We start from the raw sequence: 26,865 nt of genomic DNA, 5'->3' as shown, positions 1-26,865 counted from the left end.
GGGTCTCCTCGTCATCCATTTATCACTGACACACACACACACTCGCTGATATTATTTTTCTCTGATAGACCTGCAGGCAGAAGAGCAAGAATGTGCATGGAATGTTATTTGTGGATTTTCTTGGGACCTGATCTAGTGTTAATTGTTTGCAATGGTATGTCTCCAGGTTAATGAATGTAGTGGGGATGAATACAATTTTTGGTAATGAGCTGTCAAAAATAAATAAATATACCCTGCACTGTTGGCATTTATGCTTATTAAAGGCCGTTCTCATTTAGCATTGATGATGTCACTGTCTTCCTAACAAAGACAAACGTGTTTTATGATTGAAAAAGACCCGTGTGTTTATAGACATGTGCAGTATGAGAACATCCTGGCCTAATCTAAACTGTCATATGTGTATGAGTGTATTTTAGAATTATTGACATGCAGAGTTATTCTCCAGATCTATTTCGCCTATGTTCATACAATACAAAAACATACTGTATTCTTTGGAGTATGTGTGTACCATCTTCAGTTTTTTAAAAATACAGAGTGAAACGGTTTACATTATGCAACGAAATGCTAAATTTTCATTGCATTGCATTCATCCAAATTTGATGTTGAAAATATTTATTTTACATTTATAATTGCAATTTTGTGTACAGTTCTCTAATATTTGGTAGTCCAATCAAATAAAAACTAAATACGGAGACATTAAAAACCAAAGCATTATTTATCTGAGCATATAGGTATCATATTGGAAATTGAAAATATATTTTGCAACTTTTTTTTAAATCGGATCAAATAATTAGAAGATGATGTTAAAAATGTATGTGAATAAATGAATAAGTGCATTGTGGAATACATTACCCAGTGGAGTGTGCTTTGGTTGTACGGCCCAATTTGACCAAGTATTCTATGCATGTATAGAATGGGTCTGTGTGAAGCAAGAGCAATTATGATGGACTTCCTGTTCCTCCCACCCCCCTCTGCCCATCCCATGTCATTTGCCAGTGCTGTAAATCAGCCGACTGCTTTTTATCCGGGTAATGTTTCATAGCGTACAGCATGATTATGGTATTAATAGACTCTAAATCTGCCTCCATCCCCAGGGTTGGCAGTATACTTTATGGCATTGACAGCATGCCAGATTTACGTCGCAAGAGGACCATGCCTATTGTCCGAGACCTGGTGAGTAATCATGCCCGGCACGGTTATGTTTGACTGATGGAGCTGTAGAAGACTGTATTAGCCAATCAGACCCACCGTGCACACGGTCACTAGTCCGAATTTACAATCCCACACTGTCAGCTGGGCACATGCAAGATAGAAGCGCACACGTGTTTATGTTTTGATGCTATTTTAAGGGTTTTACGCTCCACCAGAGTAAAAGTAGGTCACTCACCTGGTGTTCTCCACAATATCTGCAGTTCAAATCATCTGTCTTGTCTTTAAATGTTAGTGCTCGTATATTAATAATGAAGTTCTATTTAATTTACGAGACTCTAGGCGGCGAATGATTGATCCACAGCATCTATATGTAGTATGTCGTATGTTTCTATTCATATTTTTGCATTTGTTAACATTTCAAAGGATTTATTTTTTATTTTTCTTGTCTGAGCTCTTGCAGTCCGTCTACATGTCTTTGTCTCCATTTCTTCTTGATTTTTGTTAGAGCTAATTTTCTTAACCGATTCTTACATTGAGTTTTGTGCAAATGTTCTGCTTCTGAAGGACAAATGTTGATGCTCTATCTGTCCATATTTTGCATGAAATTAAAAACCAACCCTATTTTGGTAAGTACGGGTCATCGTTCAGTATGTTATTTTGGTTTTTTGGCGTGTCCTGTGGTCCATTCCCACTTGGGCCCATATTGATTATGGGTGATATTTTTCCGTGAGTTGTCAGATTTCCCTTCAAAATGGTTGTTTTCAGTCAATCGACAGCAGATGCATTCGAAACCGAAATGTTGACAACTCTACCCAAAAATATATCTGAGGACTTCATTGACTTCTGATTTAACTATGTGCCTTTTTAAATCCATGTAAAAGTGACGTGCGCCACTAAGCCTTTTACAGCGTGGATGAAGTCAGTGCTGTACCGGGTCCGATCTGGTCTATCCCATCATGCCTCTGTCTGTTTCTGTCCCCTTGTTGGCTGTGTGATTGCTTCAGGGCAACGACAGTCGGTCACGTGACCTCAGAGAACAAATCCTCCAAAATTCAGACTACAATTCCATTGCCTGCAGCAACCCTCAGCAATTCAAGTGCATGTTGAGACTTACATCAACACTTGACGTTCATGTAGAGGTCAAATCTACCCTATTTTCCTGTGCTCCCCTGCTTTAAGGGGGCGTTAGCAGCCCGCTTGGTCTTTACCACCATCAGGTTCAGGGTCAGATGGTAAAGACGAGTCTAGTATGGTCCGCTGTCCAAGCCTGCTGATCTCGATATGGCTTTTTCGTGGCTTTTTGACTTTTGACCGGCTCTGTAGTGTCCCATTTCCCCCGCCTTGGCTCTTTCTTTCACTCGTTCTCTGTCCTGAACTCTTTGGATCGTGTTTTTTTAGCTGGCTTTAACACATGCTTCCTGGTCTTGTCTGTTTGTAGCAGTAATGGCAACAATACTCGCAGGCAGTATGACTATGTCAGGGCACATTTCAGTTATCTTTACCAAACATTTGCACAGCAAATGCATGAGTGAACAGTAAATTTCTGCTGCATGTCAGAGGTGAGTAAGTTAAGGATTGAGCCTCACCTCTGCAGCTTTCTCTCTGCGCTTTAGACAGACTCACGATCTGATTTTCTGCATGACGGCAGGTATGACGTAAAGAGATGCGCTTTACTGTATGTGAATGACAGCTCACCTTCACTAAATGTCTAATTTTGTGTTCTGTCTGCCTTTCCCTGCACCTGGACACTCTAGGCTCTGGTAAGTTTCTTGCATTTTTAATGACATTTAATGAATGCACGTCTGAATCCAGTGTTTGTCTGCTTAAATACTGTAGCTTCATCTACAGTAGTCAGCTGAAGGCAGCAGATGTATCCTTATCTGCCTGAGAGACCGTGTGTGTGTGTGTGTGTGTGTGTGTGTGTGTGGAAAGAATACAAATTACATTATTGTACTCACTAAATATGTTTAAGGTTCACTTTAATTTGTTCTACCTCAGTAGACAGGAAGTTATGGTGCAGTGTAATCTGTGAAACTGATTTCATTTGGGTGATTTCATCTATCTATCTATCTATCTATCTATCTATCTATCTATCTATCTATCTATCTATCTATCTATCTATCTATCTATCTATCTATCTATCTATCTATCTATCTATCTATCTATCTAATTATCATCTAATTATTTATTCATATTTTATTTTGTACTGTGTAATGTATTTTTTATGTATTTTTTATATTTTATTATTTATTTATTTATTTATTTATTCATGCTTTCATATTTATTTGCATTTTTTTAACATTCAGAATATAGCTTTCTTTATTTGATGTGAAAATGAAGAATGTTTCAGAATATGCATAATTCTGTTCAGGGTTCATGAAAGAAAATGCCTGCTATGCCAAATCTAGCGAGCCGTTCACCTAGACAGCATTTTAAAGCATTTTGATAGACGTGAAGACTTTGATAATATTTTGGCATTGTCAAATTCTAAGGCAGCATGCATACCTCCTTCATAGACAACAATACAATCCCAGATATTAAAATGGGCTATTTTACCTAATATTTTTGTATGTGGCTTTCAGTAGTTATTTATTTGCGCTCCTAATGTGAGCAATGGGCCTTGTCTGTCTGTTTTGTTATTGGGAAAGTAATTCCCGCTTCCTGAAATCTCTTAAAATCACAGTACACCTAATGAAATGAAAGCATATTACACAGAGCAGAAGGCAGCCTACATGTTCATATAGTTCCTCTATATCAATCTAAAATGAAAAGCTTTCTGAGAGGTGCGTTCTGCGTAACAGGTGAATATCTGCTTGAAGGTGAAAGTGGTTTCCCAGCCTGAGAAATCAGGTTTTGTCTTATCCCACATGATAACATTCAGCCTAACACAACAGATTTTCACCCTGTAGCGTTTGATTCAGTTCCTGAGCGTTGTCTTTATCTTTCTCCCTCACTCTGGCTCTTTCTCAATATATCCTTTCTTCCTTTCAGACATTGGCTGCTCGAAAGGCAGGCATTGCTTTTGGGCTCGTGAACAGAACGACTCTAAACAACGAGGAGCTGGTGAGTTTTAAACACACAGCATGTGTACAGCACACGCACAGCGGTTTTACCATACAGATTCATGTACAAATAAATCCATAAGCAGCTAGTCAGCATCTGATGAGGAGCGGTCATGTGGCACTAATGTAATGCTCATGCATAAAGTCACAACTAATACACACGCACGTCTGCAAACACACATCAGACCCAGAGGCAAGAACAATTCATACAAGACAAAAAAATGACTATTTAAAATCTCTACTGATATTCTTGACTATTTGATCATTGTCACAAAATAAACCCTGACAGTGAAATCAGGAGCCGGATGCAAAGCAGACACTCAACAAATATTTATGTATTTCATTGACTTAATACACTGCTGCTTACAAAGTACATAAATAAATGAGCAATACATATTGATTTGAGTGAAATTGTCATTTCCTGTGCTGGTTGTAAAAGGCAATCACAAGACAATATTGATATACACATTATTAATCATTTTGGGGTTAGTAATATTTTTTTAATACTTAGTTTCTTCTGCTCACCAAGGATTTATTTGATCAAAATTAAGTAAAAACAGTAATATTGTGAAATATTATACAAATTTATTATACAAAAATATTATATAAAAATGTTATACAAACTATTTTTTCTTTTAATATATTTTCAAATGTAATTTATTCCTGTGATGCAAAGCTGCATTTTCAGCATCATTACTCCAGTCTTCCTTCAGAAATCATTATAATGCTGATTTGCTGCTCAAGAAACGTTTCTTATTATTATCAGTGTTGAAAGCAGGAGTGCTGCTTGATATTTTTGCGGAAACCATTTCTTTAGGTTTCTCTCTGACTAATAGAAAGCTTAACAACAACATTCATCAGCGTCGAAGAGAGTGTGGCCGTGATGAGGATGTTGCTGTTGTATCTGTGTTTAAAGCATTAAGATGCTTTCTGATTATTTGGGTGTTGATCGATGATTCTAGTTTTAATTGTATTCTCGTACTTTAATTTGACGAAGGGGCCAAAAAACCTGAGAGAGGAAAGAACGTCTTAATCAATAAAGAAGAATTACTCTTCTTTTTATCCAGACCTTCTCTCCTCCCATTAATTGATCCACTGAATAAACAGCCCAGAATGACACGGTGTGATGTGATGTTTAGCGTTCTGTTGTGACACTGAGATGCAGGAATTTACTCGACAAACCTGATTGTATTTCAGCTCAAGAGGATATCATTTTAATTATAACACGATGTGTTCAGGCACAAACTGGACATGCTAGGGAATTTCCTATTTATTTATTTCTGGATGTGCATTAGGTGTGTAATTGATGATGCATCTGTGTATTTTACCTATTCCTTTTCCCCATAGGGATTTTAAAATGTCTTCGTTAAAGAGTTATAAGCCGTAAACCAAACCACCCAGCTATGAGGTGAATAACAACATTATCACAACCTTTTATCTAAAAGTATTTGGAAATCTAACAAAAAGGCAAAGCCTGTGAACTTAATTGCTTAAAATAGGGAACTGCAAATTACATATTCTAAATAAAATCACTGGAGTGATATAAAACTATTGATTTACATATATTAAACTAAACTGTTTTATGTTTATTTTATGTTTATGCAAATACGTTTGGGCACCCCTGATAATTATCATAATTTCAGTTTATAATCTGCTGGGCTTTCGACGCAGCAACTTCATTTGTTATCATTTATAATATATACCTTATGGAAACAGTAATATTTCAGTTCTGAAATAACATGTATTGAATCAACAGATACAAAGCAATATGAGTCTCAACAAAATTAGATGGGTGCGGAAATTTGGGCACCCCAATAAAATAATCCCATCTATATTTTGTAGAGCCTCCTTTTGCTGAAATAACAGCATGTAGACGCTTCTTATAGCCACTGATAAGTCCCTGATTTCTGACTGCAGGTATTTTGGACAATTCTTCCTTACAAAATGTCTCCAGTTCAGTAAGGTTTGATGGATGCCGAGCGTGGACAGCCCGGTTCAAATCATTCCATAGATTTTCGAAGATATTCAAGTCTGGGGACTGGGATTGCCATTCTAGAACATTCTGTTTGTGTCTGTGGTTTTCCTTGATTTGGAACAATGCTTTGGATCATTGTCCTGCTTAAATCAACCAACCCCGGTGTAACTTCTTGACTAATTCTTGAACATTGTTCTTAAGAATCTGCTAATACTGGGTGAAGCCCATGCGACTACCAACTTTGACAAGGTTTCCAGTACCTTTGCTTGCCACACAGCCCCATAACATGATGGACACTCCTTACAGTAGGGAGCAGGTTCTTCTCCTGGAACACTGTGTTCTTTTCCCGCCATGCAAATGTCTTCTGGTTGTGACCAAATAACTCTATCTTAGTTGTATCTGTCCACAGGACATTATTCCAAAATAATTCTGGCTTGTCCAGATGAGTCTTTGCATACATCAAATGATTCTGCTTGTTGGCAGTACGCAGAAAAGGCTGTTCCCTGTTCAGTACGCTAGATTGAGGAATGATGTTCAATGACACCACCAGAAGTAAGATGTTCTTGGAGCTCTTTGGAGGTGGTCTGTGATTTTTCTGCGACCATTCAAACCATTCTTTGGCCATCCATCGCCTTTGCCTTTCAGATATTTTTCCCGGCCTACCACATCTTTCCTTCACAAGGACTGTTCCTGTAGCCTTCCATTTTATTACTGAATTTCTGATTGTGGAGATATAGACCTTAAACCTTTGTGATAACTTGTTGTATCCTTATCCTAATTCATATTGATGAATTTATCCTAGTTTTAGTCTAGGCAGTTCTTGAGGTTCCCATGTTGCTACTTTCCAATAGAGAATCAAAGATAAGCACAAATATACTTGAATATACTTTTTCATGATTGGTTGCACCTGTGTTTTCAGTCTAATGTTCATTGAGCCAATCGAATCAATTTTGTGTCACAATCAATCAACATTAAGGGACTACATCTATATTCAAATCAATGCAACTAAAAAAGGGTTGCAAAACACTTTTGTCTGAAAAACATCACATTATCCAGCTCTCTGTATAAAATGAATGGCATACCACTACTATCTTTTCTTAAAACGACAGCAAATTATTATGCAGCCTCAGAGGGGTGCCCAAACAATTGCATACAACTGTGTGTATATATATATATATATATATATATATATATATATATATATATATATATATATATATATATATATATATATATATATATATATGCTTGAATATATATACACACAAATATTTAAGAACATTGGAAGATTGTCATTCTCAGTGCTTCATGGGTTTAGGCTGTAGAGAATGAGGGGAAATATAGTTTGGTCAAAGAAGGCTGTTGCCTCATAAAACAGCTGAAAAGTCATATTTTCTAGAAAGCTTAAACAGGTAGTTTACCCAAAAGTGACTAATTGACTGACCCCTATGTCGTTCCAAATCTGTCTAAATGTCTCATTGATTTGCTGCCCATAGAATGAAGGTCATACACTATATTACATATACAGGTACATATACTCTGTTATATAGTACAACCATTGCCACATGTGTTGAAGGTAGCGCTAGCGAGTGATAAATGGACAGGTCAAAGTTGGGGTTCAGCGGGACAGTCCAATCGACCTTAATCCAACACTAGCAGTCCTCTAAAGAATAGCAGCACTGCAATTACTCTTTTAGATGCACCTATTTCCAAACAGTCTTTGACTGGTCTCAAAGACTTAAAAAGGACGAAGGTCAGATATAGAGAGCAGAGGCTGTAGCTAGCCGGCAGATTACTAAGTAGGTCGAACAGATGTCCGATGCTTTTCAAATGCTTAAAATATGCCAGCAAAAGCGAGAAGAAAGTAAAAAAAAAAAAACGAGAGAGAGAAAGAAACATGAAGTGAGGGGGCTGAGGGAGAAATGATAAAAGAAACACAATTCCTTAGAGAAAAGCGTGCCCAAAACAGCCCATGTGTCCATATGCTTAAGAAGACACTTTTAAAACAAGGACAGAAACTGTTATATCACGAGAACTCTCCTCAGCATTCACGGGAAGAAGGAGAATAATCAACAGAGAGTGTTTGGACTCGGTCTGTGACATTATTCAGCGAAACACCGTAGTCAGCTTTCCCCTACTTATAATGTTAGTCAAGGGTTTCTGTGCCAAAAACATTCATAATTTAGTTTTTAAATTGTCTTTGACTCATAGTTTCTTCTATGTAAATGGCTTCTTTGAATGTTCAAGTTTATTCATTAATAATAAATTGTAAACAACAAGTTAAATATATATAAAAAATGACGGTCTACTACAGTTTACTAATACTCTAATGAGAGTTAGACATGTAGTTGCAAAGTTCCTTATAGTTAGTAGAATGTCTAAAGTGGACTATCGAAATAAAGTGGAACCATACATTTTTCTCAGGATTCTTTGATGAATATAACGTTTAAAGGAAACAGCATTTATTTAAAACAGAAATCTTGTCTCATTACAAATGCTTTACTGTCACTTTTGATCAAATTAATGCATCCTTGCTGAATAAAAGTGCTAATTTCTTTCCAAACAAACAAACAAACAAACAAAAAAAACGTACTGACCTCAATGGTTGTGCACATGATCCGTTCAAGTGTCTCCTGATTTCCAGCACCAGCTGTGGCCTCCAGCACAGAAACAGATCCGAACCAAAGACGTCACCACAGTGGGTCTGGAAGCTGAGAGCTCCGGGTGTTTAGGACTCTTCCAAATGTTTAATTGGCTGATGCTTCTCAAAGGACAAGCAGAGAATATGAACATTTTGTCATTATTTATCCAAAGTCAAGTTATTCCAAAGTAATTTTTAAAAATAAAAATGCACCCCTATTTGTGCATCGTGCACCCCTATTATGGAACCTTTTTTTTTTTTTTAGGGGTGTATGCTGTTAGTATTTTAATTTCCAGTTTAAGATGCTGTGAGGCTTGTGGGTCAGCGGCTGTGTGTTTGACAGATGGTTTAATTCCTCCGTCCCTCATTTCTGCTGGAGTTTGTGACAGTGCTGACCGCTTTGTTCAGCGTGAGCGATTACTCCATGAATATTCCCTCTCTCTCTGGCTGATAGCCCAGTGTTTAATTCTGAGGGTAACTCGCCTAGTTGCTCTGGAATCGCTAGATTAAATTGGAAAGTCCTTTTCCGTTTTTGCCAGCTGTTGATCCTCCTCGTTTGCGTAACATTACCGCCGCTGGCCTGGAATCAGCCGTCAGTCAAGCAGGAGTCGAGCACGTGGCGGCCAGCAGCGATCAGACCATATTTTCATACTTTTTCATTTTTAACTGAATAAATGTAATTGTTTTCAAAATGAACAGATTTATGCTGATTTTAAGCAATTTAATAAATGCATTAAAACAATTATTATTCAAATAAAATAAAATAGATCCAAAATTGTTAAACTATTCCATCATTTTATTTTGATTAAACACTGTTTCTTCAGTTTTTATCTATGACTGACACATATACATCAAATGTAAAATGTATAAATACATAATGTATATAATACATACAATGTTTTAGTTTATGTTACAACTGTAATTCAAATGGATTGAAATTTTATATACAAAATTCAGAGACAGAAATCTTACATTTAGGATTAAAAAAAAATCTTATTCCTAAAAAAACAACCTGCATTATTCTAAATGTTTGAGACCTGGTGGAAAACAGCCATGAAAAAATAAATGAAGGTGCATTAAACCTCGACTAACATCATAAGTGGACCTCATGAAAAAAAATGAATTGACCAAATGTATAATGTGACCCCTGTAAGTGTTTTCTATAACTTGGACAACTGCTATTAATCATTCGGTGCAGTTTCAATTGTGCATCGAGTTATTTTTTCACTTCGCGTTGGATGCTGTTGCTGTGTTGTGTCTAAACTTCCCCTCAGAGATCGGTGAAGGAAGTTTCTCCCTTTGTCTATTTTTAGGTTTACTTTGCTAATTAGCCTGCATTTTCACTCTGCAGTGCAACTACTTTTATACTGTCTCTTTTTTTCTACGTTTACACCATTTGGACATGGCTGAAGTTCTCCGCAGCTCTTAACGTAATGACTCTGTGTGGAGAGCAGAGAACACACATCAGCAAAAGTGCACCATGGGAAACAAGAAATCGTCAGTTTAGAGCGCTGAGCATCACCAGCTCACCTCTCCTTCATTCCCGCTCTCTCTTTGTCTTATCCAGCAGTAAAAGGACACACACATTGATTCTGCTCTTTCAAAAGGATTCCTATGATGCTCTCCACCACTTTGAAGTTGAATGCCAACTATTGACAAAATAGTGAAATCACATGAAACCTGTCAAGAACATGACCTCGGAATCTGAAGAAAGATAGATGGAATTTTTTGCTTACAGAAAATGAAGCTTATTTTATGGACCATTCTTTTTTTTTGCATTTTGATGGTTTTTATTAATAGTTTTAGTTTGATTTGAGGTTTTTTTTTTATATATATTTATTTATTTATTTATTTTTTGCATTTTTTTTAAACGTATGTATAGTTATGATTAACTTTTATTTCCGTGGTCCACATGAACCGGAAGTTGTGACCGACTTTACTTCAGTATTGACATATTTTCCGAGTGAAACTGAATACGGAATGAGAAAAATAGATGGCTTGGCTTGTTTTTTTCCCACTGGGAATTGATTGGATCTAGAAAAGTAGGCGTTCCATTCAGCTTGCTGTCAAAAGCTTGCAGCAAGCGGACAATTGGAGGGGATGTTCTACCCAAGCTGTCAAAGCTGTCAAACTGATGTCGTCAGAGAATGAAGGCAATTCCAGAGGGGAAGTACTTTTTTTAAAGATTTTGATTAAAGATTATGGAGACAAAATTCAAGGAAGTTTCATGGATGAATTGTTTACCACAAGACTAGTAGGCTGCCGTCGCATCATCCAGGTGGATGCTGCACATTGGTGGTGGTTGAGGAGATTCCCCCCTTCTATGTAAAGCGCTTTGAGTGTCCAGAAAAGCGCTATATAAAATGTAATGAATTATTATTATTATTATTGGTAATGCGCTAGTGGTGACTAATAAAGTAAATATAGGGTTGATTTTGATTTCTTGGTGACTTAATAACTAATCATTTTAATTATAACGAAAATGTTTTTTATGGTTTTACTTGTTTTTAACTATAACAACCTGGGTTTTTGTTAACAATACATTTCTTCCCCAATATTTTTATTCATGTAATGTGAAAAAAACCCAATATATTGTTTATTTCTAAATGCTAGTAATTGTAATGTATATTTGTATTTATGCAAACTATTAAATAAACATAATTGTGTGTTGTATTCAACAACACTTCATTTTGGGAGGAAATATGACATGTTCTTGACAGGTTTTAAGAGACTTTTTAGTCTGAACAGGGACAGATTGAAAACACTATGGGCTTGATATGTGCTCTATAATTATGGAAATTAATATCAGCATGACATCTTTAAAAAAATCCACGATATTATGATTTTTCTGAACACCAGCTGACTGAGGCGTCTGTACTTTTTGGAGTGTTTTGTAAGAGGAGTGGAGAATAGAGATCTTGAACTACAGATCATGTAGATGAATCTGAACGACTTCTCTTAGTCCTTGACTAATATTTTATGACATTATGCATTTAAAAATTAGATCTTTCCTAGGGCTGGGTGATATATTGAATATTTACAGTATATTTACAGTGATATTGCTGGTGATAGGGATTGATGAAACTTGATGCACCCAATAAAGTCCCAATCCCGAATACAATACAGTAATACGGGACCCCAATACAGTCCCTAAATTTGGGCCAACAAATACACTTGGAGACAAGCCTACAACCTTTGCCAAAAAAAGATTAACACCTGCTAACGCTGCGGTACGCAGGGAAGGAGACAATGCCTCTTTTTAATGGATATCAATGGAGGCTTCACTACGCTGAAAAAAAAAACGCTTTTGTGAGGAAATAGCTTATCATGTAAAGAATCGAGAGCCCATCGGCTAACATTATTGAGAGCCCATCTTAAACATTCATTTTGGATTGATCTATTTTTAGAGTTTACACCAAAAAAAAATGCTGTTTTATAAGAGAAGTCAAGGAAAATTGTGCGACAGTTATGATTCAGTTTACGGCACTTCTCATTCATTTCTATAGTATCCACAAACAGTGACTGACTGTCGCACAACTCAGAATGAAATTCAATGACGCCAAGGCTGTAATGTGATTGGTTATCAAGGCACACTTGATCCAAGTTAGCCGTTAAGCTTTTTCCAGACTGTTTTTTTAAACCATGTTTGTTCACAGCAATAATGTGTATATCGAGTCCTGTGATCAGTGCAAATGCTCTTTTTTCTTTCCTTCTATGGCCTCCATTGATTTGAAAAAAAAAAAAAAAAATGTATTGTGTATCTTTGTTACCTTTTCCTGTAAACTTTCTATTTTTTCTCAGAAACTGCATGTGCTCAGAAAGACTCTGCAAGCGTTGATCTATCCCATCTCCTCCACGACACCCCATAATTTCGAGGTGTGGACGGCCACTGCACCCACCTACTGTCACGAGTGTGAGGGTCTGCTCTGGGGCATCGCCCGGCAGGGCATGCGCTGCAGCGAATGTGGGGTGAAATGCCACGAGAAATGCCAGGACCTCCTGAACGCAGACTGTCTCCAACGTGAGTCCATAATTCAAAATACAGTCCACTTCGAAAAAGGAAATGACACATTCTACAGGTGATGGTGATGGAGAGAAAAAAAATGAGATGGGAGGGATAAATATTTAAATGCTTTTGCGTTCTCTCGCACATTTTACTAGACAAAATAGTTGTTAACAATGCCTAGGATCACCTGTCGATTCAATCAAGGAACAAATTAACGTTAAAAACTACAAAAGACTACAAACATGGCATACAAGACAGGTCATAACACAGATACAATGTATCGTGTAACCATAATAACAGCAAAAAACAGCAAAGCCTTTATGCATATGGCAGTACTTTTAATTTTAAACAAGTACACCGGGACTCTTATTTTAAATGTCTATGATTTACTTTTGCCGGCTATTCATTCAAAAAGATGGAGATACAAAACATTCAAATATAAACACCATAAAGTGAACATTGTCATAATTCATTAACAGTAGATCTGTTTTCTATCCCCAAATTTAAGACATCTTAAAATTATAATTAATATATTTAGATATTTAGGATTTTTTATGACCTTCAATTTCTTAAAACTGATGACTCGCTTCTTTTATTCACTGCAAATGACAAAAGATGTTAAGTCTTTCTGGAAAATTTATCCAAATTAAGTGATTTCAAGCTTTAAACAAGAAAAAAAATCACCAATGTTGTCAGAAAAATAAACTTAATTGGCATAATTAATTTAACTTAAAACTTAATCCCGATACATTTTTCAGAAGCGAGACTTAATATCTTTTGTCATTTTGCTTCTCAAGTAGCATTTTCTTGTTTTGAGAATGTTTAGATATTTGTACTGGAAAACAAGACATTTTTTTTCCCCTCACACACATGCTACTAAATACATTTTACAGTTCGCACACATCTTTTTTAGAGAAAGATGATTTCACTCACAATTGTGAGCCCTGTTTAATTCATATTTAGACAATGCAAAGTTTGTTTAATCACCATTAAAACCACTAAGGTGTTTGCTAAGTCAAACATCACTATTACTTTTGCATTAAAATGGGTGTAATAGATACAAATGCTTAAAACACTCCATAGAAACACTTTTGCATTGTGATGGGGAGTGTTTTCAAAATGTTCTTCTGAAAATGTTAAAGTGATCACACTGCATGAGCAATGTTCGCCATTGTGTAGCGCCATTGTCTGTCTGTCACATAGCATGGCAGCTCTCATCTTTGACATTTTGTGTTTGGCAGCTGTTCATTTTATTGTTCGACACTAACAGAATAACCATCTACACTAGTATAAGCTCTCAGATGAGTGGTAAAGTGCGTGAGACATATGTAGTTCCCTAGTAAACCTCACAGACGTGGCTGTCTGCCAGAGACGCAAATGGGCCTGTACAGAAAGAGATTTATTAAACAAGCCATCAAACTCATCATATTTAGAAGTTGTGTGTTTTAATGTGAGTGTGTATGAGCGTTTGGTTTGACTAGTGCATCACTTCTCTCTGCATGGTTCATGAAAGGAAAGACATGTAGGGCGAGACACCAGTAAACCGTCTCTCTCAGAGACACGGTTTTATTTCCCACATCCAGCACCTCTTGAACACTCTTATAAAGCATTTGCAAGGTATTTATGATGCATCTGAATGAATGATTCATTTTAATAGGGTGCAGAGATACGTTTTTCAAGCAGCAGTGAATCATCTATAATCATCTGTTTCAGGGCTGCACACGAGGGATGAGCAATACTATTTTCACTTCACAATCTTTTAGTCTAAATGGCTAGTAGGTCTTAAAGATGCTTTATATGCATGCCCACTTTTTATATGCATGTTGACATGGTAGTAAATTTGCATACTTTATATGCACTTGAAGTCTGTGCTTTACTGATGATGGGAAAGCACACGTTGACTAAGATAGTACGCCAGTATTGAGACAAACTACATCATCATAAAATCTTCATTACAAAATTCCTTACTTTCACACGTACTGTAAATTAAAAATATTCTGGCTGACGTGAGCGTGAGTTTTTCAAGGCGACCGTTGTCACTTTATGGTTTCCATGGTGACGCGTCATTGCTTGTCACGTGACACACCGCAGCCACAGCAGCGCTGAATGAATGATGATCTGCTTTTATGTAATTTTCCCTTTTTTATTCTAAATATTCACAAATTTGTTAGCTATAGCATGAAATACCTGATATTCCGATTGTCAAATATATGCAAGTGGATGTGTTTGGTTGTTTAAACACCTTTATAACGATCGCGTTAGTCGAGCTGTATGCGCGATGGGCGCCGCCATGTTTCGTTAGTTTGTGCCACAGTTCAGAGAATCGGATCTGTTGGATTTACCCAACACGTGTCGTGAATTCATCCACTTCTCCTGAAATACATGAAAGTAAGTGGCTGGTGAACTGGGAAAAGAATAGAGTAAACTTTAAAGTTTCTTACACAACATGTATCTGATATGAATAACGTGTGGAAAGGATTTTTATTGCCGCTTCCATAGACATCAGTGTGTGTATTTTACAAACTCTAAATGTATTGTTTTTTTTTAGTACTTATGTGTTTGTATATGTCTGAAACCTAAAAGAAACATTATGTGGTTGAAAAGACTGAAAAGTTGTGATATATATTATATCCGTCTCTGGCTCAGCGCCAGCCAACGCGCGAAAGAACACATTTGAATTTAGCAGTTGATCACATGATGCAATGACCGTTCTAATCACACCGGTGTGATTGTACGTGTGAAAGGGTTAGATATCTATGGAGTTGCAATGTCCATCATTCATAAAGCATTGTGTTAAATGATTCAGTATTTTATTATATGCATAATTGCATACTGATTATATACATGCATAATCACACATTTATAAACTTGTTCTCACATCCCTTGCTATATTCATACAGCTGAAAATGGCAATCATTATCATACATTTTTTCCAAATTCTTTTTTTTTGGGTGAGAAATATTGACTCATAAAGCACAGATGCATGCATACTTTCAAAATCCAGCAGAAATAATACACCATCTAGGCACCTTTAACATGCTATTTTTAATGTACTATAATTTAGAATGCATCTCACTTTATCTTATATACTGTTTAGGCCGGACAGTATAGAAATTGGAATTGCTGCTCATATCACCAGAGATTATGTAAGAACACATGTAAATCTCATCATCCTCTATAGGTGCAGTAGAGAAGAGCTCGAAACATGGAGCCGAGGACAAAACCCAAAACATCATCATGGCCATGAAGGAACGGATGAAAATCAGGGAGAAGAACCGACCCGAGGTGTTCGAATTGATTCAGGAGATGTTTCTGCTCACGAAGGAAGACTTCATCACCCAGCTGAAGACAGCCAAACAGGCCGTGCTGGAGGGGACGTCCAAGTGGTCTGCCAAAATCACCATCACGGGTAAGCAATGAGCAAATCTTACATAACCTAACAAGAACGTGGTCATATTTCATGCAAAAATTTAAAATGAGAATTTGCTTAAGTGTCATGATAAAGTCAGTGCATGCAAATGTTAGTGGTCCGAAAGTAGGCTTCACTGTCATATAAAATAGATTTAAAAAAATGCATGTACAAGTGGCAAATAGATTGATTGATTAAAAATGTGATTCAGAATTGAATTGCGGTTGGTTTATAATATCTTAATTATGTATTGTAATAATGTTCAAATAATGAACAATTTCATTGCAAATGTAAATAAAATAGCAAGAATGACCACACTGTTTTTAATTATAAATTATTAAAGTATTATTAGTATAAAATCACTATACTATATAACTACATTTTATTATTTTTCTATAAATATTTTATAAAAAAAATGTCCTTTTTTTTTTTTTTTTTTATATTTTTTGCAGGTAAATTTAGCCTGTTCTTGACAAGTTTAATTTTAATTTATTTAGAAGTATTACTATAAAGTTATAAAATAATAAATAATAAAATAAAATAGAAAAAGTTTTGGCCGAGCATGTTCTAGACACGTTTCATGAGATTCACCCTTAAAGTCTATTTGTGCATCTCTGGGTCTGTGGCTGGATCAGACCCTACAGGGAGGAAATGCTGCTCAGTTTAGTTTGGGAAATGTGCCGAGAGTTTTGCTTGTTTTCTGACAGCTTAAACCGCTAGACGACAACAACCATCTGCTGTGGACAGAAACATAGGCAGTCGCATCCGTCTCTCTGAGTCATAAAGAACAGTTTCTGTCCGTCTGCATGACGTATATCCTCACAATGCTATGTTTCGGTCATATTTTATCTTCCAGAAGCCACTGTATTAGTTCAGCCGGTGCCAGGTGAAGTTTGCTCCTATATGTGTCCGTATCAGTGTTGCTCCTTCACCTGACTTTGAGGGTCAACAGAGGCTGTGAATTATTGCCAAGCTTGCAACACTGCCAGAGTGTCAATAGAACAAAGAGAGAAAAACAGCTCTCTGCTTTAATTTATCCTGGCGTACGGTCGAAACTCCCATTTTAGAAAGTATTCATGCAATGATTTATTTATCATGAGTTTCAACACTAGCCTCTGTTCATTCTGATTTAGTTTGACTGCAACATACACTTATCTATCTATCTATCTATCTATCTATCTATCTATCTATCTATCTATCTATCTATCTATCTATCTATCTATCTATCTATCTATCTATCTATCTATCTATCTATCTATCTATCTATCTATCTATCTATCTATCTATCTGTCTATCTATCTATCTATCTATCTATCTATCTATCTATCTATCTATCTATCTAATCTAATCTAATCTATCTTGTTCAGTGAGAGAGTGTTGTGCCATGACACCAAAACCAATATGACCGTCACTGTCAGACACGCTAACATGACATCAATGTGTGAACACACCTCTGGAAACACAAACATGCCATCGCTCTTTCATTCTAGCTAAACTATTCGGACTATATTACCCTCTTCAACCAGCCCGGTGACATTGCACCAATGTCTGTCTGTCTCCAAGCCCAAGGATATATGTTCCCTGAATAATTTAGCACCCTGCTCGTTCATAATTAATGAGGCAAGAGCTTCCTGTGAACTACTATTGGCTCTGTGACGAATGGTATCCCCATTGACTGATTTTAGTGCCACAGTCAGGCTACACACTGTTTTATGTTGCATTATTGCAGTTATTAGTTAGGTTGCCATATGTATACGCACATTCAGATAGGACATGAGTGATGTTCAAGGATGGATTGTGGTCTGGCACCAGCATAACTTAAAATCTTTAAACCTTTGTCTTCATATCTTAAAATTATGACTAAAAACCACAGATTTATCTTACTTTTTTTTTTTTTTTTACTATAGACAGTTCTTCAGACAATAACATTTTATCTCCAATGCAAATGTTTTTGCTTTCTTTTAGAATACACAATTTGCAAAACGTTGTCTTTTTTTCTGTCTCCCTTCTCTAGTTCTATGTGCTCAAGGTTTGCAAGCCAAAGACAAGACGGGCTCCAGCGACCCCTACGTCACAGTACAAGTGGGAAAGACCAAACGCAGGACCAAAACTGTTTTCGGCAATCTCAACCCCATCTGGGACGAGAAGTTTTTCTTGTGAGTCTCACAGAAAACAGATGTGTTTTCTGTTCATCTTCCTTCTGTCTTATAAACAAGACTAGCTAACATTGTGCTGATGCTCTAGATCAGTGGTTCTCAACTGGTTTTGCTTCAGGATCCAGATTTCTACACTGGAAATCAATTTGCAGAGCAATCAATACTGATGTATCATACAAAAAATATCCTTAAGACATTGAGATTTAATGTTAATATAAAATAATAATCATACAAATAAATAATAATTAAAAAATACAAATAATAATTCAATCATCAAAATCATTTAAATCTCTGCTGCCAACAGTGTAACACATTTTTTGTTCAGCACAAACTTTTATCGTGACCATTTTTATGTTGGTATTACGTGACAGATGAATTTGCACTAAAATACAGTGAATTTAGATGCATGATTATATGGTTTGTTGCCGTTTTATATTGGCATTCAACATTGTTTTTTCCCTTGCCTTTCACGACCCATCAGAACAGACCTGAGGCACATTTTTAGGGCGTGACCCATCAGTTCATATCCACTGCTCCAGAATATCAGGCTCTCTGCATGAGCTGCTAGAGATGAAAATGGTTTTATGCGATTATTCTTATGCAATGAAGCTTTTTAATATTAGGTTGAACTCAAAGGGCAGAGACATAGTTTACATTTCACAACATTTCTGCCACTCAATCACAAACAAAATTTCAAATGGCATATGAATTATTCAAAGTAGCCTTTCATTAATTTGACATTTTCTGTAGAGCCCTTCCATTACGAGTCTGTATCTTTGCCTTTTTTGCTGATACTCAAAGGAGCTTTTTAGTTTGTTTGAAAAGGTTCATAAATGAGGAGTAATGGAAATCATTTGTATTCCCGTTGGCCCTGTCATTCTTTCATGGGACCATTTCTTTTCATATTCCTGATGGTGTATCCTTGAGGCTTCTGCAATCATGGGTGTCACATTATAGTGAAGACTGCCCTGCTCCATTCATAAACCTTTGTTAGGATTTGATGCTTCTGATGATGCACAAAGCCAATAAATCAGACCCCTAATATCTACAGCACCACCCTGACTGTGGGAATGTTGTACAATCCGGACAGAGACCTTATATCTTGTGCTATTTGTGTATTTATGGTTGTTCCTGATTATTAGTTGCTTTTTTCATTAAGGGTTTGCTGAGGTCATTTTTATGAGATCAATGCACTTGTTCATCACACTGCTGTATTTTGCAAGCTGTGTGTTCAGAGTGAGTGGTGTGTGACCAACATGGATCATTCATCATTCAGAATTGAACTGAGAATGCCTTTTAAATTCCAATTCAATAATTGAATTGAGGTAGCAAACAGGATGCAAAATTTCAAATACATTCATAACCATAAATTCTTCACTAGAAAAGCAAAGCTTTGAAATTTGACTTGCGGACAGACATAATTATGGAAGGATGGATGGATACTGTAATTGGTACTTACGTCAGAGCTGACATTGTAACTTTTGGATCACGCATCACTTAAGGTGTGGTTATGAGTATATCAGATGAACACTTCCCCCCTCTCTTTGGTCATGGAACCAGTCAAGTTTTTTTTACCTTGGCAGTGTGAGAGAATTAATGTAGCCTAACCTAGAGGGACTTGGTCAGCTGATTTATTCATCTGATGGGTGATTGAAATCATTAACTTGTAAAACCTCTTCTGTATTATCAGCACAAAGGTGTAATAAAATAGATTTTATTACCAAAAAGATAAACAAGAATAACTAACACAACTACTGAATGAATACCATGAATGATAAAGGAATAAAGTGCAGCAGACACATAAAATACAAGTGATTAAGTTGAGTGTATCTATTGAAGAGTTACGTTATTTTATGGAAAGATAAACTGTTGTTTCTCTGAAACTAATAAGGTGAAAAGTCTTATTATGCATCAAACTAATAAATGAAAGATTATTTGTTATTAACTAACATCAGCTATATTACCTCTTATTTGAATTATAAAATCATATACTGATACTGATATTTACATTCCTCATGGTCGAATGAGCAGTTCGATGGTGGTGACGTCTTCCACTGGTTGTGCTGGGTGACAATGCAGTGGGGAAATGAGTCAGAATCCATTTCAACAGCAGCACCAAAAGGGTCCTCAAATCTGGAAAACGCAGATGAGGCCCTGAAGTATGTGCGGAAGGTCCTTAATCTGGAACATGCAGATGAAGTACCTTGAAGTAAAGGTTTGCTCACCAGAGCTCAACCTTGTTGCAAATGTCTCTGTTTGTCTTCTGCCCCTCTGGCCCAGGCACTCAGAACTTGGCCGATCCACTTTTGTCTCTCTGACATAGAGAATCGGGACATGCTGTAGTTGTTATTGTCTCTTTCCTCATAGACTATAAAGTCTTAGAACATGGATCTATCTTTTGTTGTCCCACCGGATGTGAGACTCAGAACTTGAATGTATCTGTTGCTGTCTCACCTTTGCAGGCCAGAGACTCAGAACTTGTATCTTTTGCTGCCTTCCCTGTAACAGGCCGCAGGCTCAGTACATGGTTGATCTATTACAGTCTCACGCGACTCAGAATGTGGTTGTAGCTGTTGCTGTCTCACTTTTGCAGGACTGAGACCCAGAACAAAGAGTGTCTGTTGAAAGCGTACCTTTATCCCTTTCCGATGAGGAGGAGATTGCAATTTGGCACTTCCATTCCAGTGCTGCGATTGGCTGCTGGCATCAGTTATTTCCCCTGTGGAACTTATTTGTTTAAAGCACACATTTAAAAGTCTTTAAAGTGTCTTTAAAGTTTTACCGATACATTTCTCACTTTCCAAACCACCACCAGAATACCTTTGGCAATATTCTAAACAAATACTGTAGAATCCAAAGAAGCTGGAAGAAGATCAAACTGTAATGCATTCATTCATTTGTACATTTACAGCTGAATTTGTGTAAGATGTTGCTCTATAAATAACTGTTACTGAGAAAACGTATTTCTCTGAATAAGTATGAAATGGATGTGTGTAGTTTACATCAGTTTTAAAGTTTCCAAACATGGTTATGAATGGATTTGGATGGATCATTGTGGCCTCGCTTTGTTTCAGCAACTACAGCTGCATCCGGAAGTCCTGATGAATTTTATAGGCAGTTAGAGGCCAAAACCATAGGAATTAGTCTCTAGATAGGCGAAGGGCAGAAACTGCATGTGGACCAATGAGAAGTCCTGTCCTTCTCGGGCTTGGTTCCAGAGGTGGTCTTCTTGCCCTCTTATGCTGCGTTCACACCAAATGTGAATTGCGCGTCTGGAGCGAGTGATTTCCATGTTAAGTTTCCAATGTAAAGACGCGTTGACTCCTGGAGATCCTGCGCCGTCTGGAGGTCCTGCGGCGCGATGGACGCGATTTCGCCTCATTCCGTCCAGTATGCGCGAAAGAGGCGAGTTGAGAATTGAAAGCCCTGGATTTTATGTAAAACAATTTTTTTTTTCATTTCCTGGCTAATGTTAATGTAATATTGTGAATATGTAATAACTCTTGTTCTTGTGGCATTGAATAAAAAAAACTAAATGACAAAAAAAAGTCACTCATTCAACATGGAGGAACGACTGATATTGGCAGTGAGCAGTCATACGGAGCTATTTATCTCCAGAGCAAATACAGAGCGGTGAGTCTCTCAATGAATGCTCGATCAACATCAGCCATCTTGCAAACAGACAGCCGCCTAGCACAGGGGCTCCCAAACTTTTCCATGACAAGGCCCCCCAAATACCACTAGGTTGAGGCCAAGGCCCCCCTTTTGCAGGATGTGTTATTGAACCCATCGACAATACTACGGCAAATGTAGAAATAAATAAATAAAACATCAGATTATGTGATGGTGAATGGGAAGGGAATGAAGTTTCAGTCTCCTCGGCTGTGAACCGCTCCTGCGCTTGCAAATCCGCCATTATAATAGCAATCCGCCATGGAACAAGTTTTTTTTACCTTGGCAGTGTGAGAGAATTAATGTAGCCTAACCTAGAGGGACTTGGTCAGCTGATTTATTCATCTGATGGGTGATTGAAATCATTAACTTGTAAAACCTCTTCTGTATTATCAGCACAAAGGTGTAATAAAATAGATTTTATTACCAAAAAGATAAACAAGAATAACTAACACAACTACTGAATGAATACCATGAATGATAAAGGAATAAAGTGCAGCAGACACATAAAATACAAGTGATTAAGTTGAGTGTATCTATTGAAGAGTTACGTTATTTTATGGAAAGATAAACTGTTGTTTCTCTGAAACTAATAAGGTGAAAAGTCTTATTATGCATCAAACTAATAAATGAAAGATTATTTGTTATTAACTAACATCAGCTATATTACCTCTTATTTGAATTATAAAATCATATACTGATACTGATATTTACATTCCTCATGGTCGAATGAGCAGTTCGATGGTGGTGACGTCTTCCACTGGTTGTGCTGGGTGACAATGCAGTGGGGAAATGAGTCAGAATCCATTTCAACAGCAGCACCAAAAGGGTCCTCAAATCTGGAAAACGCAGATGAGGCCCTGAAGTATGTGCGGAAGGTCCTTAATCTGGAACATGCAGATGAAGTACCTTGAAGTAAAGGTTTGCTCACCAGAGCTCAACCTTGTTGCAAATGTCTCTGTTTGTCTTCTGCCCCTCTGGCCCAGGCACTCAGAACTTGGCCGATCCACTTTTGTCTCTCTGACATAGAGAATCGGGACATGCTGTAGTTGTTATTGTCTCTTTCCTCATAGACTATAAAGTCTTAGAACATGGATCTATCTTTTGTTGTCCCACCGGATGTGAGACTCAGAACTTGAATGTATCTGTTGCTGTCTCACCTTTGCAGGCCAGAGACTCAGAACTTGTATCTTTTGCTGCCTTCCCTGTAACAGGCCGCAGGCTCAGTACATGGTTGATCTATTACAGTCTCACGCGACTCAGAATGTGGTTGTAGCTGTTGCTGTCTCACTTTTGCAGGACTGAGACCCAGAACAAAGAGTGTCTGTTGAAAGCGTACCTTTATCCCTTTCCGATGAGGAGGAGATTGCAATTTGGCACTTCCATTCCAGTGCTGCGATTGGCTGCTGGCATCAGTTATTTCCCCTGTGGAACTTATTTGTTTAAAGCACACATTTAAAAGTCTTTAAAGTGTCTTTAAAGTTTTACCGATACATTTCTCACTTTCCAAACCACCACCAGAATACCTTTGGCAATATTCTAAACAAATACTGTAGAATCCAAAGAAGCTGGAAGAAGATCAAACTGTAATGCATTCATTCATTTGTACATTTACAGCTGAATTTGTGTAAGATGTTGCTCTATAAATAACTGTTACTGAGAAAACGTATTTCTCTGAATAAGTATGAAATGGATGTGTGTAGTTTACATCAGTTTTAAAGTTTCCAAACATGGTTATGAATGGATTTGGATGGATCATTGTGGCCTCGCTTTGTTTCAGCAACTACAGCTGCATCCGGAAGTCCTGATGAATTTTATAGGCAGTTAGAGGCCAAAACCATAGGAATTAGTCTCTAGATAGGCGAAGGGCAGAAACTGCATGTGGACCAATGAGAAGTCCTGTCCTTCTCGGGCTTGGTTCCAGAGGTGGTCTTCTTGCCCTCTTATGCTGCGTTCACACCAAATGTGAATTGCGCGTCTGGAGCGAGTGATTTCCATGTTAAGTTTCCAATGTAAAGACGCGTTGACTCCTGGAGATCCTGCGCCGTCTGGAGGTCCTGCGGCGCGATGGACGCGATTTCGCCTCATTCCGTCCAGTATGCGCGAAAGAGGCGAGTTGAGAATTGAAAGCCCTGGATTTTATGTAAAACAATTTTTTTTTTCATTTCCTGGCTAATGTTAATGTAATATTGTGAATATGTAATAACTCTTGTTCTTGTGGCATTGAATAAAAAAAACTAAATGACAAAAAAAAGTCACTCATTCAACATGGAGGAACGACTGATATTGGCAGTGAGCAGTCATACGGAGCTATTTATCTCCAGAGCAAATACAGAGCGGTGAGTCTCTCAATGAATGCTCGATCAACATCAGCCATCTTGCAAACAGACAGCCGCCTAGCACAGGGGCTCCCAAACTTTTCCATGACAAGGCCCCCCAAATACCACTAGGTTGAGGCCAAGGCCCCCCTTTTGCAGGATGTGTTATTGAACCCATCGACAATACTACGGCAAATGTAGAAATAAATAAATAAAACATCAGATTATGTGATGGTGAATGGGAAGGGAATGAAGTTTCAGTCTCCTCGGCTGTGAACCGCTCCTGCGCTTGCAAATCCGCCATTATAATAGCAATCCGCCATGGAACAAGCACGCCTGCTGTTAAAGGGAATGTGAGAGGACGCTCTGATTGGTTTATTTCACGTTACGCCCAAACCACACCTATGAGTAATGAAGCTACTTCAGACCGACCCATTTTAGATCTGCGTCGGGCGCAAGAGTCATTTATCCCGCCGGTATAATAGCAACAGCGCCCGGGATCTGCCCACAAAGTTACTTGCGCTTCACGTTTGATACTTGCGTTTCAGATCGTTAAAATAGGGCTCCATATGAGGAAATGTCATGAACTTGTAATTCCAATGAAAAGCATGATAACTTAGACACTTAGCATCTTGGCAATATCTCACGGAAACAAGCTTTAGGAGCTTTCCATCTTTACTCTCCTCATGTTACGTTGCATGTTACGTAGATCGACTACTTTTGACTGACAGAATTCCAGCCACCGGAAAAACTAACTGATAAAGTGAGTCGTACAAAACCTTTCTTTTTAGCAAACTTTGTGTACACAAACAATGTAGTCAATGCTCAAGTTCATGTGTAGAGCCCCTGGTGATACTTCAAGCACAGTTTTATGTTGTGTAGAGCCTCCTTAATGATTTAAAAAATAACGCTTTTGATGCTCTCATTGTAGTGCCCCTAGCACTCCCATTCAAAAGGCATTTTGACCAAAAAGGAAATACGGTCAAACTTAAAAGTGCAGTTTCCATTCTAATTATGCTTTTACACGAATGTTTGACTCGGGTAGATTAACAAAAATAGCTTAGGTTCACTTTTGGCGAGAGTCATCCTTTAAATATTAAACTGCTGAATCCTGTCGGCAGATATCGCCGCTGGAGCGATCTGCTTTTCCTTGCTGTTGTATTGAACTTTAGCTTGAATGTGTGGATGTGTTGTTGCCGTAAGGGAGGATTGCTAGATTACTAAAGACAGTGATTAGAGTTGCAGCTTGTATGTCTAGTTGTCTTATACGTGACCTCTAATCCTCATCGCCCACTTTAATTTTCCATTTCAATCCGAGCTTGCGATCTTAATCCTGAGAGAATCATCAGCCTCCGCCTATGGAAGAGGGTTTGGGATCTTTAATGGATTGTTCTGTATGCTAAAGGCCACACAGATTCCTCTCATATGCTTGCATGTTTTTACACTGTGGCTATATATATATATAGGGCATATTTCAAATCGTCTTTGTGAACTAGAATTTTTGCTTATATTTTAGGTGATGTTCTCAAACATAGTTGCCAGGGTGTTGCTATGCAGTTATTGAGATATATGAGTGGTTCTTGGTTTTTGCTAGGTTCTTAGTTTTTTATGATTTTTTAAAATTGTATGATTCACAATTTTATGCCACATCAAAAACTATATGTATATACTGCATATACTCTGCATATGCATATATATATATATATATATATATATATATATATATATATATATATATATATATATATATATATATATGGAGTAAGCAGTGAGTGTTTTTCTTTTTCTTGTCTATAATGTTGTTCAATTGAAATTAATTATCATAATAAATAGTGGCAGGTTTGTTAGGCTGCATTTACACTGCAAGGTCTGATGCATCGATATAATATTTTGACACATATGCAATGTTTTTATCCCCCAGTAGTTTATATTTATATTTACATTACATTTCTTACTTTTCTCATTTTTTTTACTTAATACTAAAGGAGCTGTGCTCTTGTCATCCCTAGTCCTGCATTTGTTTAAATCACTGTTTAAATGCTAATTATGAGCTGCAGTAATGATGACTCTGGTCTTAGTAAACACCAGTAGATATGTTGCTGATTCTAGTGTTGTTGGGTGGGATCCATTAGGGGTGTTTCATGGTCATTTCACACAAACCACTCTTATGTACTGTATGACAATGTTAATGGGTGTTGATGGCTGCTCTGAGAGTGATGTACCATCATAAATCCCCTCTGAGTAATGCACGCTTTACTTCCTCCACTGATGTCATGCATTTAAAGAGGAAGTTATGCACGGATTCTAAAGGCTACATGACCGGTCAGTTTGCGCGTGCTGTGACATGTCGAAATCTGACAGTCCCGGGGTGCTTGAGGAGATGGCCTCTAAGCATTATGGGAAGTTTATGTTGATGGTGGTATGAAAGCTTCTTTAGGAAACCTTTCTAAAGGGTTTGGTCTGCCAACCCCTCG

At 37.4% G+C, this 26,865-nt stretch overlaps 1 protein-coding gene across 2 annotated transcripts in view; it reads left to right on the top strand.

Moving 5' to 3' along the window:
* The window catches only part of unc13c (unc-13 homolog C (C. elegans)), a 196,376-nt gene that overhangs the window by 20,736 nt on the left and 148,775 nt on the right, over positions 1-26,865 (top strand). For both annotated transcript variants that reach the window (XM_079620744.1, XM_079620743.1), the window contains exons 5-9: positions 1,095-1,173; positions 4,144-4,215; positions 12,632-12,851; positions 16,018-16,245; positions 18,260-18,401. In XM_079620744.1, the coding sequence (XP_079476870.1) occupies positions 1,095-1,173; positions 4,144-4,215; positions 12,632-12,851; positions 16,018-16,245; positions 18,260-18,401 (741 nt within the window). The remainder of the gene's footprint in view (positions 1-1,094; positions 1,174-4,143; positions 4,216-12,631; positions 12,852-16,017; positions 16,246-18,259; positions 18,402-26,865) is intronic.

Source organism: Phoxinus phoxinus, assembly GCF_949152265.1.
Source record: "Phoxinus phoxinus genome assembly, chromosome: 8".
In the NCBI taxonomy this organism is placed as follows: Eukaryota; Metazoa; Chordata; class Actinopteri; order Cypriniformes; family Leuciscidae; genus Phoxinus; species Phoxinus phoxinus.
The sequence above is the reverse complement of the archived record's forward strand: the minus strand, read 5'-3'. Positions and strand labels throughout refer to the sequence as shown.